The sequence below is a fragment of the Meles meles genome, chromosome 19 (genome assembly GCF_922984935.1).
Source record: "Meles meles chromosome 19, mMelMel3.1 paternal haplotype, whole genome shotgun sequence".
Lineage (NCBI taxonomy): Eukaryota > Metazoa > Chordata > Mammalia > Carnivora > Mustelidae > Meles > Meles meles.
Genome location: NC_060084.1, coordinates 29,778,397 through 29,798,521, shown reverse-complemented (window position 1 = coordinate 29,798,521; position 20,125 = coordinate 29,778,397). Strand labels below are relative to the sequence as shown.

The 20,125-nt window shown below is 39.9% G+C and overlaps 1 protein-coding gene across 3 annotated transcripts in view; it reads right to left on the bottom strand.

Moving 5' to 3' along the window:
* Positions 1-2,818: 2,818 nt before the first annotated feature.
* Positions 2,819-20,125, bottom strand: part of RPGRIP1L (RPGRIP1 like) — a 97,241-nt gene continuing 79,934 nt past the window's right edge. For all 3 annotated transcript variants that reach the window (XM_045989138.1, XM_045989136.1, XM_045989137.1), the window contains 3 exons: positions 13,793-13,877; positions 7,992-8,125; positions 2,819-5,787 (listed from right to left, as the gene is read on the bottom strand). In XM_045989138.1, the coding sequence (XP_045845094.1) occupies positions 5,642-5,787; positions 7,992-8,125; positions 13,793-13,877 (365 nt within the window). In that variant the 3' untranslated portion in view covers positions 2,819-5,641. The remainder of the gene's footprint in view (positions 5,788-7,991; positions 8,126-13,792; positions 13,878-20,125) is intronic.

The following is a 20,125-nucleotide window of genomic DNA, read 5'->3' as shown; positions in this document are numbered from 1 at the left end:
CTCCTTTTAATGAGAATGATATCACCAAATGATACTATCTTGTTCCATTGGGGCCCATAGTTTCAACTGGTTCTTTCTTTCACTACCATGTCTCCCAAGGATACCTCCCCCCTTCAAAGTGCATCATTCTCTTCCAGATGTCTTCCCAAGGCTACCACTTCTGGTTCTATGTACTTTCCAAGCCCATTTCATTTCTCGAGTAGCCAATAACTCTGACCCACCAGACTTCATAACTGTTCTCAGCATTTCCCTACTGAACATGGCCTTTGTCCTACTAAGGGAACCTGAGTTCATGTTATCTCTGTTCTACTGCCACTAGAATCCTGTCACACTCTCTTATGTCTAACCCTTGCCTTACTCCCCCTCTGGTGTGGGCTTCTGGGCAGATGTTTCTTCCCCCATTTAATGTAAAATGAAGTTTGTAGAATTTTCTTTCTCCTAGTTATATAGTAGGAATGGGTAATTTCTTGTTCTCTTAGAACCCGGAATAGTAACACATATTTTTAACTTTTAGACAGTGTTATTTTTTTAGTTGTCTTTTTGCTGTTTTCTAATTGTACTGCATTTTGCTTAGAGAAACAGTTTACAAGATTTCAATTCTTTGGAAATTGAGACTTCCTTTGTGGCTGAATACATGGTTGATTTTTTTTTTTAATGTTCCACGTATGTTCTATATTTGTTTGAGTTTAGTAAATATATTAAGCACATCTTCTAGACTTAAATTTTTTTGATCACAATTACAATCTAGTAAAACTGATATGGCCATAATATTTTGTCCATAGTTCTATCAACTTGTTGCATCATGTACTTCGAGGCTATACTGTTAAGTGTACATATGTTCAAGTTCATTAGATCTTTGACCTGTATTCCTTTTACTGGTATAAATTGTCCTTCTTTGTCCTTTGTTCTCCACCTTGCATTCTATTTTGCCTGTTACCTTGCTTCAATGTCAACAGAAGATATCTATCTCACTTTATAGGTTGTCTTGGCTCTCTTGGCTCCCTCATCTTGGGCTATGTGTAGTCTGTTTTCTTTTTCAAATTATCCAGTTTCTCCTACTGTTAATGATAGCATGTGGAACTCGGACAAAACACATTAATGCCAAATAAAGCTTGATTTTAATGACACATTTCCTTAAAAAAACAAGTCCTTATGCTTCAGCTCCTTACCAGTGATTCCTGAGAGCTTTCTGAGTTCCAGCCTCTGTTGCTTCACTACAAAAAGCAAAGACACAAAAATTAGCTTGCTGTTCACTCAGTTTCATAATGGCTGACTAAAAGTGCTCCTGTCATGTTAAATTAAGAAAAGTCTTCACACAAAGGCACATCTTGGGAATGTCATTGGAGCTCTCACCAATGCTGGTATCTAAAGAAGTGGTTGTAGCACAGGACAAGAGAAAGGAAAAAAAATGTGACTTGATTGACATAAAAATTAGTAGGGGGACAGACAGATGGGAGAATATAGGTATAAACAGAACAGATGACAGAAAGAGGAAGATCAAGAAGGTGAATTTGACTTACAAAGAAAACCAGTGGTGTTCAGTCAAGAGGGGTGATGCTGTTACAGGGATGAGAAAGGTCAAATGAGAAGGGGCAAAAGACAGAAGAGAAGCCTTCTGGTGTCCATCACAGAAAAGAGGCCACAATCTGAGAGAACCAGATTTTTACTTCAGAAAAACTGAAGGAGAAACATGGTTTAAAGATATAAGTCTGGGGGCACCTGGGTGGCTCAGTGGGTTAAAGCCTCTGCCTTCGGCTCAGGTCATGATCCCAGGGTCCTGGGATCGAGCCCCACATCGGGCTCTCTGCTCCACAGGGAGCCTGCTTCCTCCTCTCTCTCTGCCTGCCTCTCTGCCTAGTTGTGATTTCTCTCTGTCAAATAAATAAAATAAAAAAAAAAAAAGATATAAGTCTGTTATGTGGAAAACGAGAGGGTAAGAACAGAAGGTGTAACAATACCAGGAACATGGGCTCACTTTTCCAGGAGGTTAGACTGTAAAGTTCAGTCCACTGGTGGCTCTTTGAAATGGAACAACAACAACAAAAATCTATCTTGCAAGATAAAAGAGATTAGGATGAGAGATATTTCTAATTTTGTATTTTCAGTTTTTAAAACACTTGTTTCTATACCTTTGATTTTTTTTTTTTTTTTTTTTTTTTTTTTTTTTTTTTTAGCTTTCTGGTTGACCTAGAGGTTGTTTTTGTTCTGAACAAAGGGGATGTAAAACTGTTTGCTCCCATTCATGGATCTAATTAGGCATGTTGTCCAATCTATAATAAATCATGGGCTTAGATTTTCTTTGTCAAGGTAGTCAGAGGCCTTCAGGCATGAGTGACTTATTGAAATGTACTCTCATAGTTGGGGATAAATTATCATCCTGATATTGTCAATCACTCGATAATCTGATATCCCTAGAGCTCTCCCTTGGTTGTTCTGTACTACACAAAGATGGCATTTTATTTTCATATTTGGTCACAGGCATGATTCACATTTTGCTATCTAGTGAATAAGGAAATCATTCCAAATTCAGCAATGGTGGCAGCTTGACTAAAAAAAGTTATTTTCCATATCCACAAAAATGTTAATCAGATTCTTGTTAGAACATGTGTAAGAAGTGGTTTTCATTGTCACAGCTCTTGATGTCAGATTACTAAAATAATTTATGTTTTGTTGTGGGAACATGGGTGCACGCAGAACCCCCCAAGTCACATGACCACCTCTGAACCCACACTTCTTCATAACACATAAAAAGTATTTGTATTTTGTGGTAACAAATGAACGGCAGGAACAGCAGAATTTCAATGTGGCTGTTCTTTATTTGATTAAATATATTCTCTATTTATTCTTAAAAAAACTAATTTAGCTTAAATGGCAATAAACCATGATAATTTAGAAAACATGTTGAAATTGAGAGTGAAGAGAAATGTTCTCTATGTAAACCGCACTGTAAACCATAAAACTTATTTTTGTCAACTGCTTCTCATGACAGTGGCTGGGAATTTGACATTTCTACTACAGTAGGCAAAAAACCATGTAAAATACACTCTCCCACACACCACATCACATCTCTATTTATATTTCCAAACTAGAAGCATTACAGACCCCAAAAGTGCTGAGTGTACTGTGTACATTTACATCAAGAGCTGTAAGTCCATAAAAATCTTGCCTTAAACTGGTGTATTAGTTTGCTAAGACCACTGTTGGTGCCCCCTCTCCTGCTCGCCATGCTTAATGGTTCAGGCTTGGTGGTGCACCAAGAGAAAACCATTGCTCTGTAATCCAAGAAATGACACAAGAAATGTCAACACAAGACAACATAAAAAACTCTTCTCGAACAGATTATGAAACCCACTTGAAGCATCCATATGATGGCATCCGGTACCATTTACCCCACTTCACAACATGGCAGCAGCTATCCGATTACTTAAGAAGATGAGCTTTGTAAGAATTTACATAGTTGGAAGGTGCATTATTTTAAAACGAGAAAAGGAATCTTTAATAATCTCTACGGCAAACATGAATGTGACAGAAACATGGCTAGTTCTCTAATCATATCTGAGGTATACATTCCACCCAGCTGACGAGGTCTCAGAAGTTCCCTAATAAAAACTCCCCCTCTCTACTTAGAGATCATAAGAAGTCAGTGCAATCCGGTTCTTTTCCCTGCAGAAAGGGTATTTAGTTTGGGATGTAACGTTTTAAAACAATAATACAAACCTCCTGGGAGAATACCACAAGAAATGTCTCAAAAACCACTCAGTTAACCCCAGGGTATAATTCGGCTGTTTTAAATTACTGCAGGGAATATTATGGTCCTTAATGACACCGTAACTGCATGAAGCCAAAGAAAGCTAGAAAGCGAGGCCAAAAAGATGAGCTCAGAGCCAGCTGAAGTGACAACAAACATGTGGCTGTTTACTAGGATTGGAGAGGTTTAGTCTGCAGATGTTTGTGGTCTCTGCAAGGTTCCAGAGGAATGAGTTATTATGAAGATTTGCAGAGTTTGATGAGAGCAAGATTCTTCTCGGAGATGGCGGGCCCCAGACAGGGAGGCCCAATGGTAGAGACAGAATTTATAGATTTCTGTGGTCAGATCATACTCTACTGGTCCCACAATGTACATCAACAAATTAATATTGTACGGATGTCATTTCAAAGCCTCCTAGAGACGAGAGTCATTATTGAAGCCATTAGAGCACAGATGGTTCAAACTATATGCAGATATTCATACTTGCATTTTTGCATTATAGCTGCTTTTTTTTTTCTGTTGAACTGTAATGAATTGTCTCATAATCTATTCCATCTTCTTGCCATTAGCAGGCTTTGAATGTTCACAAATAGGAGCAAAGAACTCATTTTCCAGAGCTTTAATCACACAAAGAGGGAATGCCTAATTCTCTAAATGAAATGGTCTGTGATCACTGAAGCAGAGATTTAATATATCACGACAAATTAGGTAGATTTTAATAAATTACTTATCTCCCTGAATACTTTACATATGCTTAAGAAGGAACATAGCCTGTTTGCAAACAGTGAAAACCCACAGCCTATAAAAATCCTTTGAAGAAAATGACAAATAAAAAAGTAAATTAAAAAATGAAATGCATTATATCCTAGACCTCCAGAGACAATTCCTTTGCAGCATTGATTCACAGCTCCATTAAAAATATCAATTAAATCCTTCAGTGAGATTGGGTAAAAGCTAGAAAATTAACTTTCTGAGCTGCTTTTCGAGGATCTGGTTATCCAGATACACCCCACCATTGTACAAGCTTGATGTAAATTTTAAAAATGATAAAAAAAGATATTCCTTTCAGGCCTAACTAAGCATATCAGAATTTGAGCCATACTTTTAATAATTTCTTTCTGTATCATAAGCTAAGTTTTCAAAACATGAATTTCATGTATATACATACATGTACCTGTCTATCCCCTCTTTATACACACATGTCCCTGGATCCCATATCACCACTACAGAGCCATAAAAATCAAACAAATGGGAAGAAGTGTGATTTTTAAGAAAGAAAACCAAAAACCTGCAGTAATTTAATAAGTTGGTGCCAAGTCTCATTCTTTATATTTAATTGATAGAAACTGCATGCATCAAAGAAAATGCATACTGAGCTTTAATGTGCATAAAATGGATATTAGCATTTTAAAGAGGAAGATTAACACATTAATCCAAGTAATTTTCATATATTGCTTCTAATAAAATCTTCACAGTATAAAACTCTTAATGAGGCTAATCTTAGACATTCCATTTAGTGGGACGATTAGGGATAACATAAAAGTATTTCTTTTCTAAGGTTTTCTAAGATTTATCCTTTTTGCTTTTTAAAAACAAAAATGGGACTAGCATGTCGGTTCTTCATACGAAAGTGTTGAAAATGCAAATAGGCTTTCTCATGCTATCGTGTAGGTATAAATTATTGAGGAGGTACTGCCCATGGTGGAGAACTTAAGTCCTGAGGGGTGGCAGTCGTGGGAAGGAGGGAATAGAAAAATAAACAGATGGAAAAGTATACAAAACTTGACCACCACAAACCCAGGGCTCCCCCTCCCTGCGTCCCATGAATTATAGATTATATACACCGGAGTAATTACAGAAATCTCCTCTCAGAGCTTTCATGTGAGCGTTTACTCAGGAGCAGGACATGCCTCTGGAACAGCTTCTTTCAGCCTCCAAGTCATCTCTGTGTTGCTCGTAGACTGACCGGAGGGCATGGAGTGCTTCGACGGTTACCCTGAGCTTGCCGATAGGTCCACCACCTGTCCGTGCATCGAAGACTAGGGACAAAAATGGCCGAAAAGTGTTACTGTCATTCAACAGATTTTTCTTTAGATAGACTACCTGAAATGGGAATTGCAAACATGAAGATGGCTTTATAAAAGTCCAAAGTTCACTGGCACGTCAGAAATCCGTAAATTAGGGGTGCCTGGGTGGCTCTGTGGGTTAAAGCCTCTGCCTACAGCTCAGGTCATGGTCTCAGGGTCCTGTGCTTGAGCCCCACATCAGGCTCTCTGCTCAGCGGGAGCCTGTTTCCTCCTCTCTCTCTGCCTGCTTCTCTGCCTACTTGTGATCTCTGTCAAATAAATAAATAAAATCTAAAAAAAAAAAAAAAAAAAGAAATCCGTAAATTAAAGCCTGTCCTGCGTGTAGAAAATTACACATTTCTGGTCTATCACGTGTGCACATACTTACTGCCTATGGAGTTAAGACTTTTGCTCGCTCCTGAAGCTGACCTCGTGGCAAGGCTATATATAGGATGACGAGTCCCACACAGGCTTAGAATTTCTAAGTTAGAAGAAATAAAGTCTAGAAGGGACAAGATACGACAATTCCCCAATTTTTTTTTTTAAGGAAATCTTTAAACATAACTGGGTATACAAAGACTTGGGTGGAGACCTGAGCAGGCAGGGAGGTCATGGGGCACCAGGGGTTCCCCAGCTCGTTCCCAAGTTTCCTTACACCTCTTCTTTGGGACTACTCACTGCTCTGTCTGGCACAGAACGTAGCATTAAAATCCTGACCTGACACCCGAGCATTTAATTTTTTTGACTCTTCTTCAAAACACGGCCACAGTAGATGTCTGGGACAGATTAGTGTGGCCACACATGGATTCTCAGACTGGGAAGATGGGCTGCTAACCAGAACGGACGGGAGAAAAGCTGAAGAACATAAAGCTTAGATCATTTTCATCGCTTTTCTCAGACTCTCTTGGTTCTGGTTTTCTTTCGGAGGGTTTAGGTTAATATTTTAATCCTCTCATCTTTTTCTGTGCCAAAGTTGTGACAAACTGTCACGTAGCTAGATATGGGTAGTTTAGAAAGATTTCCCAGGATAGGTTTCCAGTTTGGTTAATCATCTGGCTTGATGCTGACCTGTGAGCAGGTAACACAGATACAGGACAGAGAACCTGACACGGGAACCGCAGCTGAACTGTGGGGGAACAGTGTCTGGCACTTAAGAGGTGCTCCCGTGAGTGTTCACTGGATGCATGAACAGCTGAGGAAATCAGCCGTGTACAGTCTACCGGAGATGCTCTGCTCACTTGGCAAATGTGACTAGGACTCAGCTTCATTTGTCCATTTACTGTGTATAGCCCTGGCTATCCTCATTATGACTGTTGGTTTTTTTTTTTAAAGATTTTATTTATTTACTTGACAGACAGAGATCACAAGTAGGCAGAGAGGCAGGCAGAGAGAGAGGGGGAAGCAGACTCCCCACCGAGCAGAGAGCCCAATGTGGGCTCGATCCCAGGACCCTGGGATCATGACCTAAGCTGAAGCCAGAGGATTTAACCCACTGAGCCACTCAGGTGCCCCCCCTCATTATGACTGTGAAACGGCTGATTCATAAAGCACAATTCCTTGAGCATGTTCCAAGTATGTTTGATGAAAATCTGGAGGGTAGAAACTAAGCCCTGATGGGACTCATGCCTTTGAGGCGACAATCCAGGAGAGTACATTTTGTCAGGAATCTTTTACTCCTCTCTGAATCCTGCTAGGAAGTAAGTGACCATTATGACTTGGAGTCATTTGCAGTGGCTGTATCACTGGATTGTAACACTGAATTAAAGAGAAGCCTTACAAAAGACACTATAATGATGACTCAGAATAACTCGCCTTGGCTGAAATAAGTCTTGACAGCACGAAGCTTCCACAAACAACATTCAAAAAAAAAAAAAAATCCAATGGCCACATTTTTGTCACACACTCATCCCCAGTACTAACAAAATGAACAATTCCTTGTGAAGTGCAATTAATTATTTTAAAATTTCTGTTGATTGAAAGGAAGGCAGAGGGAGAGGGCAAGGGAGGGAGGGAGTGAAAAAGCTTCCAGCTTCAAAAAAAAAAAAAAAAGCTGGAGTTACAAAGGAGTCAACCAATGTGGGACGCAACGTCCCTGCAGCCAGCAAAAAAGAAGGTTTTAATAAAGAATTTGGATTTAAGCATTTATTGTACAAATTGAGCAATACTTTCACTCATACCATCGATATTTTGCTCAATGATGTCTCTCCCTTCCTGAAACATGTCAGCGAGGTCAATGTTAGCAATGCCAATGTCCTCGCACTCCAGATCCTGTTCGTCCTCCGGAGGGTCACTGACCACGGTGAAGCGGACACTGAGAAGGGAAAAAAAAACCAGAAAATCCCCACAAAGTGAGGAAAAATCACCATGAAACACAACTCCCAAGTGGGGGTTTTATCACTAAGTATGAAATCTCGAAGTTTCCAATTATTCCAATAAAAAGCAAATTACATGAGGTTAGATAAGTTATTGCATGAACTACTAGAATTATTATAGCACGCCCAGCCTTCAAATGAACATAAATCCACTTTTCTGAGCGCCGATTAACATTTAACTCTAGAATCTGAGAAAATTACTAGGCAAAGAGAAGAACCAGATGTTCTAATACACACTATCTGATCGTATTGTGACACATCTACTTTTAAGGCTAAAAGGATCAAGTGAATAAAGACTATGGAGATCAGGGCACCATTTTCAAAAGAAATGCAACATTTTCTACAGAAATGTACGACTTCAGAGTGGCTACCAAGCAATTTATCCAACTCTCTGCGTTCTCTGGAATGCAGGGACCATGCTCCCCAGTAACGTTCTGAGTCACATTAGATAAATACTGTCGCTCTGCCCAACAGCTACATGGAATGTTTGTACTACTTCAGCAATCTTTTAACTTACAATCCTAGCATCCAAATTTTATTTTACTTTTAGACATAATTGTAGGGTTCCGATGGAACTGATTTGAATTAGTGGCTTGTGCTGAGGCCAAACACACTTGGATTGACCAAATGACAGGAATTTACAGTTAAGTACTCTTTTGATATGTCTTGGCAATGGAGCTTAAACCATGGATACTTGTAAACTACCATTTTAACCATTTTCAAAAGGTAGCCATCCCAAATCAGAAACCAAACAAGAAACTTGTTTCTTAGATCACATTTTGAGATCAAAATCTAAGTCTCGGAGAAATCATGCCTTGAGCAACACGTGCAAATAAAATCCTTTCCAAATACTTACAGGTAAACATGATAGTATTTTGAACTAATTTGCTGAAAGTAAGCATTTGACATTTCATTCCTTTACCGAGACCCTGTTTTTAGCCAGCAATAAACTTTGATTAGAAAATAGAAATCCCAGGATGCCTGGGTGGCTCAGCTGGTTAATTAAGTGTCTGCTTTTGGCTCAGGTCATGATCCCAGGGTTCTGGGATCAAGCCCTGCATTGGGCTCCCTGCTCAGCAGAGAGCCTGCTTCTCCTCCTGTCTGCTGCTCCCCCTGCTTGTGCTCTCTCTCTCTGAAAAGAAAAAACCCCAGAAAATAGAAATCCCTTCCCCTGAAACCACAAGCAATACTTATTCACATAATAATTGTGAAGAATACAGATCCTGATTTGTAAGTGGATGACTATTTTATATGATGCATCAAACAAAGGGATTAAGATGGAGTGGTTAAAGGGCATCCATTGTGAGTTCAAATTTAGCTATCCCACTATTAGCTGTATAATGTTAGACACATTACTAAGCCTCTCTGTTCTTCTTTTTTTTAAGATTTTATTTATTTGAGAGAGAGAGTGAGTGAGAATGGGAAAGAGAGAGCATGAGAGGGGAGAGGCCAGAGGAAGAAGTGGGCTCCCTGCCGAGGAGGGAGACCAATGTGGGACTCGATTTCAGGACTCTGGAATCATGACCTAAGCCGAAGGCAGTTGCTTAACCCACTGAGCCACCCAGGCTCAGCCCCTAAACCTCTCTGTTCTTATCTATGGAATGGGAAGGGCTCTTTTGAGGATCAAATGAGATGATACATATAAACAGTGCCTGAAACATGGTAAACATTGAGGAAATGTTTGCTCTTTTATTACTATGATTTTTAATCTAGGTAGAGCTGCTTAAGCGTCTGCATTTCTAACAGAAGAGAAAAAGAAGACTTGTTTCAATTGAAAACTGTGATTGCCAAATTATACAATGACTGTATCAGTCAGTTAAACAAGAAGAATGGTGATGAAAGTAATTGTCCTAAAATGAATATGCTTGGAAGAGTAGGAACTGCAAGTGATATCTGATGCACATTTTACATCCACAAGACTTACAGAAAAGATAGAGGCTATGCAGATCGTACTAATATTGTTAAAGCGTTCTCCTCCTATAATGTGTCACATTTAAGGATCATATCTCTATCACTTTACAAATGCAGTCCATTACCTCCACTGAACACATGAGAATTCTGAGACACAAAGGTGGCGGGGGGGCCCTTCTAAATGCCAAGGAAAGGGTTAGAAACCAATATTCAGTACTCCTAGCTTTAAATTCTATGGAGAGCAAAATGAGATGTCAAATATGAAATTAAGAAATTACGAAGTTAAGCTAAAAAGGGAAGAACGTATGCTCAAATAATCTGAAAGCTACAATTTGGCTTAGGCTAAACAGCACATAAGATGTTATGTTTCACCTGTAAGCCTGCCAAACAAAGAGGAGGAAATCTTGCTTGTTCCGTGTCCTGAAGAGGCTTCCAGGCTACTTGGAGAATCGGGGCAGACATGCGGCATAGATGTCAAACACCCACAGGGAGGTGGGACTGGAAGGACCTCGGGAGATGCTCCTGCCTCCCCTTCTCCCCTCTCCCTCCTGCAGAACTCTCCCCTTGCTGACCTCCCTTGCCAGGTCCTAGACAGAGACCTCTATGTCTTCCTGCAGGCCCTTGGTTCCCTCTATCAGCGAAGATCTTGTTTGTGCGGTTCATGATCGGACTGGGTCCTCTCATCCCCTCACTATCCAGCTTACTGTCCTCTCCTTAGACTTGCTGTCACTGTTACTTTCTATGCGAGTTTGTTTAACCTTTCTCTTAGCACTTACTGTAAAACGTAATTGGTTTATTTGTTTACTTGTTGCTGTTCCCTCAGCCAGCGGGAAACGCCGGGAAGTGCAGGGACACCGCCTTGTCAAGCACTTCGCTCCTGATACTTAGATACTTACGCAGGGGATCGTAAAGATTGCTGGACCACTACACGAATGCTTCTTGTTGAAGCCTGGCTCATTTGAAGCAGGTCTGCTGGAGGAGGCAGGCCCTGGGCTGGGCATCAAGATTCAGAGCTCAAATGTCATTTGCTGCTATTTAGGAAATCAGAAGGCACTAAAACTCCCTATATTGTTTAACATTTTTGATTCTCTGAAATAATTTCTTTTCATATAAAACAGGATAGGAGACGACCCTAAGGGTTACCTCTGAGTTTTACCTACTGGAATGCTGATGGTTATGGTGGATCTGCTCAACAGCACAGGTTAAAGAGAAGAAAGGAAACCAAAGAAGAACCTTAAGTCAGCGTCAACATGATGACTTCAAATAATTTTTAAGTCCTGCTTCAAGGACTTACCTCCCTTTGAAGGTGACGCTTGTATACTCGCAAATATAGGCAGGGCCAGGTGCAAAGGTACTGCAGGTAATTCGTTATACGATGCACGTAAATGTATGCACGTCAGGAAAGACTGGCCAACTTCTCTAACTGTGCCTTGTAAGCTGTCTCCAGTATTCAAGAGGGCTGCTGCCTGAGAACATGAGTTCTTATAAACTAGCAGGTACTTTAAACCATGTGAAGTAACGGGACCTGTGAGTTTTTGCAAAAGGTGAGAACACCCATGGGAGTAACGACTGTCTTTGGGCTGTGGGAACATGTAAATATAAACACCCCCTTTCTCCTGAAGAAAATGATGCTGTCAGGGAGAAAAGCAGGTACGCCCATTCTGTCCTGTGATGGCCTCATTCCTGCCACAGTAGGTAGTGGCATGGTCAGTGGCTTGGTCAGTGGCGGGCACCGCGGTGCTCTGGGCATGTACTCAGCCCCTGTCCCTTGTCGTCACTTTGTGCTTCTGCTGCCTCTTTTGATTTTTCTCCAAATGACATGAATATTTGTGTCTCTGGGGTCATTTAGAGATTTTTAGAGAAACAAGGATGGGTCAGTGGAAGTCATTACATTTACTGTGGACTTTTAAAGAAATTTAAAACAATTTTGCTACAAGGAAGTAGGTCTTCTGAGGAAAGGCAGGTCTACATTTAAAGCAGAATCTGTTTTTTTTTCAAAAATACCCACTTCTGAGGAAACAAAATTGCTCTTCCCTGATGAGAAGTGCTACTTACAATATGTTCTAACCTTCCAGAAACAAAGTGAACACAGAGGTAGACAAACCAGACTGCGAAGACTGGGAAGTCCAGCCCAGTGCTTCCCCATGGAAACAGAGCTCCGTCCTGGACAATAACGACCCAGCCCATTCGCTGCAGAGAGGCAGATGACATGGTCAGTGCTGTGTAAGCACTTGTGACCTGGGACAGCCGTGGAACTCTGATGGCATTGAGGCGGCCTTGGAAGAAGCTCAACTACACAAAGTAAATAAGGAAAACCTGAATGATTCGCTACCATGCTGGGAAAGACAGAACTTCAGCCTCATTAACAAGGTTTTTAGCATACTTTCTTCAGAACTGAGATCCAAAGAATTGATATATGTATTTTAAGGAGTTAATGAAAAAGGTACTCTCAGATCCTAAGAGCTAAGAATTCCAGTCTCCTTTCTTGAAAGGGGAGATCAGATGCTAGTTTGCAAGTTCTTTTGAAAAATCGAAAAAAAGAAAAAAGAAAAGAAAAACAGAATGTCTTGGGGCACCTGGCTGGCTCGGTCAGTCCGTGGAGCATGTGCTTCTTGGTCTCGGGGTTGTGAGTCGGAGCCCCATGCTGGGTAGAGAGGTTACTCAAGAATAAAAACTTAAAAAAAAAAAAAAAGAAAAATAGAATGTCTTTAACCTTCCCTTCATGCCCTCTAAGAAAGGGGAGAACTTGAGCCTCTTTCTACGGCGAGCAGTGGGGAGCTCTACTTCTGAGGCACTAGGAGTGTCATCTGTGGGCCACCAAGGCAAGGAAAAGACGGCGACAGTGAGATAATGGGCCCACCCTGGCCATGGAAGGAGAGCCAGCAAAGGGGCTGATGGGCAGCGCCTTACAGAACTCCTCAAACTGTACACTTGGGAGCTCGCACAAAAGCAGGAAGTTACTAAGACCAGGGATTTTCCTTCTTACAGGGGTATCATTTCTCTACCGAACCAGAATCCAAAATCTTCTGTTAAGATTTGGAAAAAAAAAAAAAAAGGCACTAAAAATAACATGAAATGATGAATAATGAAACAATGATAGTAAAGTAAAATGAGTCTGGAAGGCTGATGAGCTAGTACATGTAATAATATTGACATTGCCGCTACTACTTACATCGATGACCAGGAACCCTTACTGCATACTCCTGTTGTCATGTCCTATTCTAGCCATCCCCCCATATCATCTTGAAGCCTCTCAACCACCCTATCTGGTATCATCTCCATTTTCCAGATGAAGAACATGAGGCGGAGGGTGCTTGTCCCAGGTCACCTTGTAAGTGATGAAACAAGAATCTGTGCTCAAGCCACATGGCTCCAGAGGGCACCCTCCTTGCAATTGTGTCAGCTATTTACAGTTGAACTTGAACTTGAACTCTAAGGGGATACTAGATATACACCATATGGTGTTTTGGTTTGCACAGCACTGTCAGATCTTTATAGTTGTTCCGCACGGTATGCAGGGCTACTCTGTTTCTTGGAAGAAAGAAACCGAGAGGAAACATACTCATCCCAGGACACAGGGTGAATCAGAGAAGTCAGGGGTTCTGATTCCGCTTCTTGAGCTTTCTTTCACCACACCACGCTACGGAGAACTACTTTACAGAAAACATCCAATAACGTAGAATGCTTAAATGTACCTTCTGTAAGGCAGCTCTTGTTTCAGTAGTATCGCTTTTAAGATGTCTCTCTTTGCTTGGTTTTTCTCTTTATCCACGTAGATCACTATACCAAAAAAAAAAAAAAAAAAAAAAATTCCCAGAAAGAAGTCACTCAGGAATATGCTACATCAGTACCATTCTGTATTTGTATAAATACCTGTTTTTAGAGACACAAGCCATACCACCTCACTTGTATGCCTGGGAAAAGAAAGCAGCTCTGGAAAGCAGAATCTAATATGAGCAGTCATGTGATCTACTGTCATGTCACGGGCGGGTTTATGCGCACGCTGTCAGAAAGGATACAAGCAACATCTAAGAGTGCCACATTGCTGTCACTGCCTGTTAATGACACTGGCAGTCATGACAGTAAAAGCCAGCGGTCTTTATTGCTTTGTATTTGAGGGATTTACTGCATTTTCTCTCACCCGGGATGCGAGTGATAATGATAATGTATGGCAGGGAGCTTGTCCTTCCTGACAGCCTCGGTAATTTAATCCTTCTTTCCTGCCACAACATGCAATAAAAGAAGCATCTGGTGTATTGGGTTGAGGAAATCCATAGGCTGATGTGTGCTGGTGTTGGGGTTGGAGGGGTGGGGATGGGAGGGAAATGAAGGGAACAGAGAGAGGGTTTTCAGGGCAGGAAGTTTGTCTTTGGTTTTTAATGGTGCGTGTTGGGGATGGGGGCGGTGCTGGGGTGGCTCAGTTGGTTAATCATCCGACCTTTAGTTTGGGCTCAGGTCATGATCTCAGGGTCACGGGATGGAGGCCTGTGTCAGGCTCTGCACTCAGTGGGGACTCTGCTTGGGGATTCTCTCTCTCTCTCTCCCTCTGCCCCAACCCTGCTCGCACTTGCATGCACTCTCTCTCTAAATAAATAAATCTTAAAAAAAAAAAAAAAAGCGGGGGGTGCACATTGGCATGCAGGAATGTGGCCAGACTTTATTAGACCGAAATACAAGATGAGATAGCTGATCTAAAGTCGCATCAGGAAGAATGCGATGAACACTCGAAACTGTAAATAAGTGCCTGCCCTTTGGGAAAATGGCATCTCAGAGAGCAAACACCAATTTTCAACCTGATTACTTTTTCTCAGCTTGGCAGCCATTCAGCATGCCTTAGCTTCTGAAGACATTTCTTTTTCAGATGCCATTTTGGAGGTAAAGTGTCCCCTGTGACCAGACCTCAATTTAGAGACTATCCCTGATCAAAAATACACGAAGGGTGAAAGATACCATGACAATTCCAAAGCCAGACTCCGCTGGGAATGAACATATTTCATCCTGAGAATGTTTCCCTGGACAATTTTAGTCCAATCTCAAATGATGATACAATTCATTTAATCATTTGGCTCAGCTGACATGCTGGGCACGGAGTTAGGCACCCAGGGTGGGAGACACATCCGCGTCTGTCTAGGCGTGGGCTTAAGTGAGAACCAAGGTCACACAGCGGCCCTTAGCTTATTGATGTTCCCACGATGCAGCAACAGTAAATGTGACTAATTATACAGGTTACTGAGATTTATAGGAGTCAGAAAAGACAAAGGGTTCAGAGTATTTTGTAAGTATAGTGCTTTGCTTATCAATGCTAAAAAGGTTTTCTAAGAGATGAGTTCCACTAATGCTGGTAGACTGGACCTCATTTTGGCCACCAGGACACCAAGACAAATGGAAATTTTTTTTTGGTTTTGTTGTTAATCACCAATTCGAAATGTGGTTGAGCATATCTTTTTCACTTCAGAGTTCCAAAGCTTAATAGGCTTCATGGTCTACATTATTATTATTTTTTTGGTAATAATTTTTTGGATAATTTCCTCCCAAGTTTTACTGTGATTGTATTAATTTTAGGTGTATAACATAATGATGTGATATGTATATGATAGGTAATATGTACATATTACACAATGAGTACCAAAATAAGTTTAGTTAATATCCATTACCTCACTGAGTCACACATTTTTTTCTTCTTCTGGTAAGAACTTTTTAAAGATCTGCTCTTAGCAACTCTTAGATACACAGTAGAGTCCTGTTAACTATAGTGTTCTACATTATTTGAAGACATGAGTTATCTCAGTTATTAAAAACAAAAAAGACTGAACTCAAAGTCAGCATGCACACAGTTTTCCAATTAAATTAGGCCAGTTCTGACAAATCTCAATAGCTTGAAAAAAATTTTTTTCATTTTTAAAAATTTGATCAAATTAATTTAATTTTTTTAATGTGGCCAAATGCATATAACATAAAATGTATCATTTTAACCATTTTTAAGCATATGTTCAGTGACATTACATTCATACTGTTGTACAACCATGAATACCATCCGGCTCCAGAGCTTTTTCTTTTTTTTTCTTTTTTTTATTTTTTCAGCATAACAGTATTCATTGTTTTTGCACAACACCCAGTGCAGAGCTTTTTCTTCATCCCAAACTAAAACTCTCTCTCAGGATCCGCCAGGCCCTGGTAACCTCTCTTCTACTTTTGGTCTCTATGAACCGGACTCTTCTAGGTACACTTCTACGTACCTCTTATTAAGCAGAACCATACGATATTTGTCCCTTTGTGACTAGCTTATTTCACTTAGCATAATGTTTTCAAGGTTCATCCTTGGCATGAGTCTGAATTTCACTCCTTTTTAAGCCTGGATAATGTTCCGTTTGGATATACAGATTGTGTTTATCCATTCGTCTGCTGATGGACATTTGGGTTGTTTGGGTTGTTAACACCTTTTGGCTCTTATAAATGATGTAAACAATGCTGCTATGAACACGGGTATTCAGGCATCTGTCAGAGTGCTTGCTTTCAACTCGTCTGGGTTAAGTATAGAGAAGTAGAACTGCTGTACCATGTGGCAATTCTATGTTTAAATTTTTTTTAAAAAAACATCTTTTTCACTGAAATTGGTAAAAACAAAATGGTCTAGTTGGGCCATCTGCTTTTGCTTCTTGCAGTTGGCCAGCACACCATACTTCCGGTTCTCTTAACAATGATACAAATAGTGACAACCATCGTTTAGTGAGTGATATTTATGTGCTAAGTACTACACTAAGTACACTAAGTAGTACTAAGTACTACACTCAATACTTTTCTTTTTTTTTTTTTTAAAAGATTTTATTTATTTATTTGACAGCGAGAGAGAGATCACAAGTAGGCAGAGAGAGAGAGGGAGGGAAGCAGGCTCCCTGCTGAGCAGAGATCCCGATGTGGGACTCGATCCCAGGACTCTGAGATCATGACCTGAGCCGAAGGCAGCGGCTTAACCCACTGAGCCACCCAGGCGCCCCTACACTCAATACTTTTCTTATGGCAGTCACATGTGTTAAGAACCATGCTGTCCCACAGTTGACAGATGATTAAATAGACCCAAAGAAGGTAAATAATTTGCCCAACCTCACCTATTGAAAGGGCAGAACCAGACTCTGAATCCAGCAAAATCTGCCTCCAGAGCCTACCTTCATAACCTCCATGCTAGAACTTCTCCTTTTTCCATATGAAGCCAAAACTTTTCCTGCTGTTTAAGCTGCAACCATATCGTCAGCACAGATGAGAGTGAGAGAGAGCTCCATATCCGTATCAAGGGAAGCCACCTGATCCTCCTTTCACTCTTTCACAAAGGGATCTTGCTTGGGTACAGCTGGTCCAGGTGCCTTCAACAACTCTCTTGGGCTGAACACTTTTTAAAATTCCTTTCTGGAAAAACTCAAGCTCCTTACCCATCAGCTTACTTCTCCAAATGTATACCAAATATGAAGTCCAGCTCTCCTGCTTGCATAAAAATTGCCCAGAATATAGGCATCTTAACGTGTGCCTGCATCCCTGGGAGGGCTGGTTCGAATGCACATCAATGAGCTCACCCTGAATTTCTAATTCAGCAGGTCTGGTTTAGGGCCCGAGAATGTGCATTTTTATCTTCACAGCAGCTACTGCTGCTCCTGGTCAGGATGTCACACACTGAGAACCACTGTGTAGCTCAACATCCCTTTGCATAATTTTTGAGTAGGATCAGCAACCAGTGAACAGTTATGTGTTGAACATGTGAGAATCGGGACACTGGGGCCACCTCTAGATCACAGTCCTAAGGACATCCATTTGATGTTCTGGAACTAGACAGTTAAAAATAAAACCTACACTTTCAAAACTTCAAAGAGATCTTTTAAAAGACAATTCTGGTGATTTGAAAAGTATCAGAACTCTAAAAATTAAGCTATTCATCTTTTATTCTCATTAGAAATGACATTTGTTTAGGACTTGCTAGATTTAGACAAAACTTACTGAAACCAGATAACTCAAAAGAGGTACAAAGTAGTAGTCCAAAAACACAAACTGATGTTGAATTGTATACCATTAAAAACCATCACTTGTGCAGTTTGAAAAAATCCTTACATTCTTTGCCAGTGTCATTTGGCAGAAGAGATGGAGATGGCTTAATTACAAAGGTTGATAAACTTCAATCTCAGAAAACTTTTTGTGTTGGAGTGTCATCATTCCCCTAATCCTTATCTTTGCCAAATTTCTCTTCCTATTAGTGACAAAAGGTAAATTCTGCATTGTTTTCATCTCCCGAATTGAACTTTAATTGTTCCAAAACATAGACTGTTCAGTGCTCAGAGACTAAGGACCCAGATCTGTATAAGTCTCATAAAAACTTTGGATGATTTCATTAATCTTTTTCTTCCCACTGTCAATTCCCTAGAAGGCTTTATTCAGCCCAGACAACATTCTTCAAACCCACCATTAATCTTATTTTTTCCAAACTATTTTCTTGCTTTCTCAGCATTCTCTGAGCAAAATTTTTAGGCCCGATAAAATACAAATGTTTTGTTCATGCTACAAATGTCTCGCAAGTGAATTCAACCTCCCCCCGCCACCCCCAGCATTTCCAGCCTTAAGAAGATATATTTTTTGTGTAAGTGAAACTGGTATTAACACCTCTTAATAAAGACTGAATCAGGCTATAAATAATTGTGGGAATCACTAGACTAAACCTCTCTTTTTATGTACCTAATTTAGGCCTCGGGATACAAATCCCTTTTGAAAGGATTCAAGCCATAATGCAGGATAAAAATCATTGTGAGGTTCCATCAACCTCTCAACTGGTATGGTGTTCAAATAGAAGATAGCATGTACTAATTGTCCTTTAGATTTTCCATCTGAATTAAAAAGTCAGTTTGGAAATAAAATTACTTTCATTAACATTTAATAAGATTTGGAAGATGTAAGTCTACATTATATTGACCTTTTACATCAAGTCACAAGTGAATGGCAAATTATTACAATAATTAGATGAGATAGTTACTTATTAACCAAAGATTCAAGGAGATTCTCCTGCACTGAAGGTGATGTAAATCCAATAATTTAAAAATAAACATTTTTACTATGTCATAATTAAGTGAAAAATAAAATAAAGTCTCCTACAAGGTTAATCTTACTTCTCAAATTTGCTGAGGACCTAAGACTACATTTTTTCAGATATAATAGATAAAAACAGTATTATTTTGCTTGGAAGCACAGTATATATTTCTCTCCCTTCCCACCAGGAGGGGATTTAAATATCCTTACAATTCTTTTCAATTAGCCTTTAAAATTCTCATAGTCAAATCTCAATAGGTAGGAAGAGAAGCTGAGAAAAGGTATAGTAAACATTTCTACGGAATTCACTTCTAGTAAATTATTAGTTTTCTTGTTGCATTCAGATGACTAATTATTCATTAGAAACATAAGCAGCTCTTAAAATGCCAATTAGATAGGAAGGTATCTTGCAGTAAAAGGAAAAAATATACCTGAGTCAATGCCAACCAACTAATAAAAAGCCCCCCACAAAGCCTGAGAACGAACGTTACAAAATGCAGGACACTTGAGGATGTGTTAACAGGTTGCAACCCCAGAATGATTTGCATCGCTTCTTATGCAAATAAAAACAATCTGTTGTGCAGCAGGCCAAATTTCTCAGTGTACGATTTCTAAAAAGCTCTTTTGTTGTCAGTCTAACCAAGCATTCTACTGCTGACCTTTAAAAAGAATAATACAAAAGCCAGAAAACGTTGTCTCTTTTCTTGGGTATCTTCATTACAATTAGTTGTCTAAGATCAGTTCTTCCATTACTAATAATATTTTGACATGGTTTACTTTTCTGAAACTTTGCAGGTAAAAGATCTCTAGGAAGCTTAAAAAAATATTTTTGGAAATGTTTCTGTTATATCAGGTCAGTGAAAGGAAGGAGGAATCAGATTCTTGTCCTGACCACACTATTTATTTCCCCTGTGATTTCTCAACCTATCTGTCATTATAGAATTATAGAATTTGAGCTGGAGGGGATC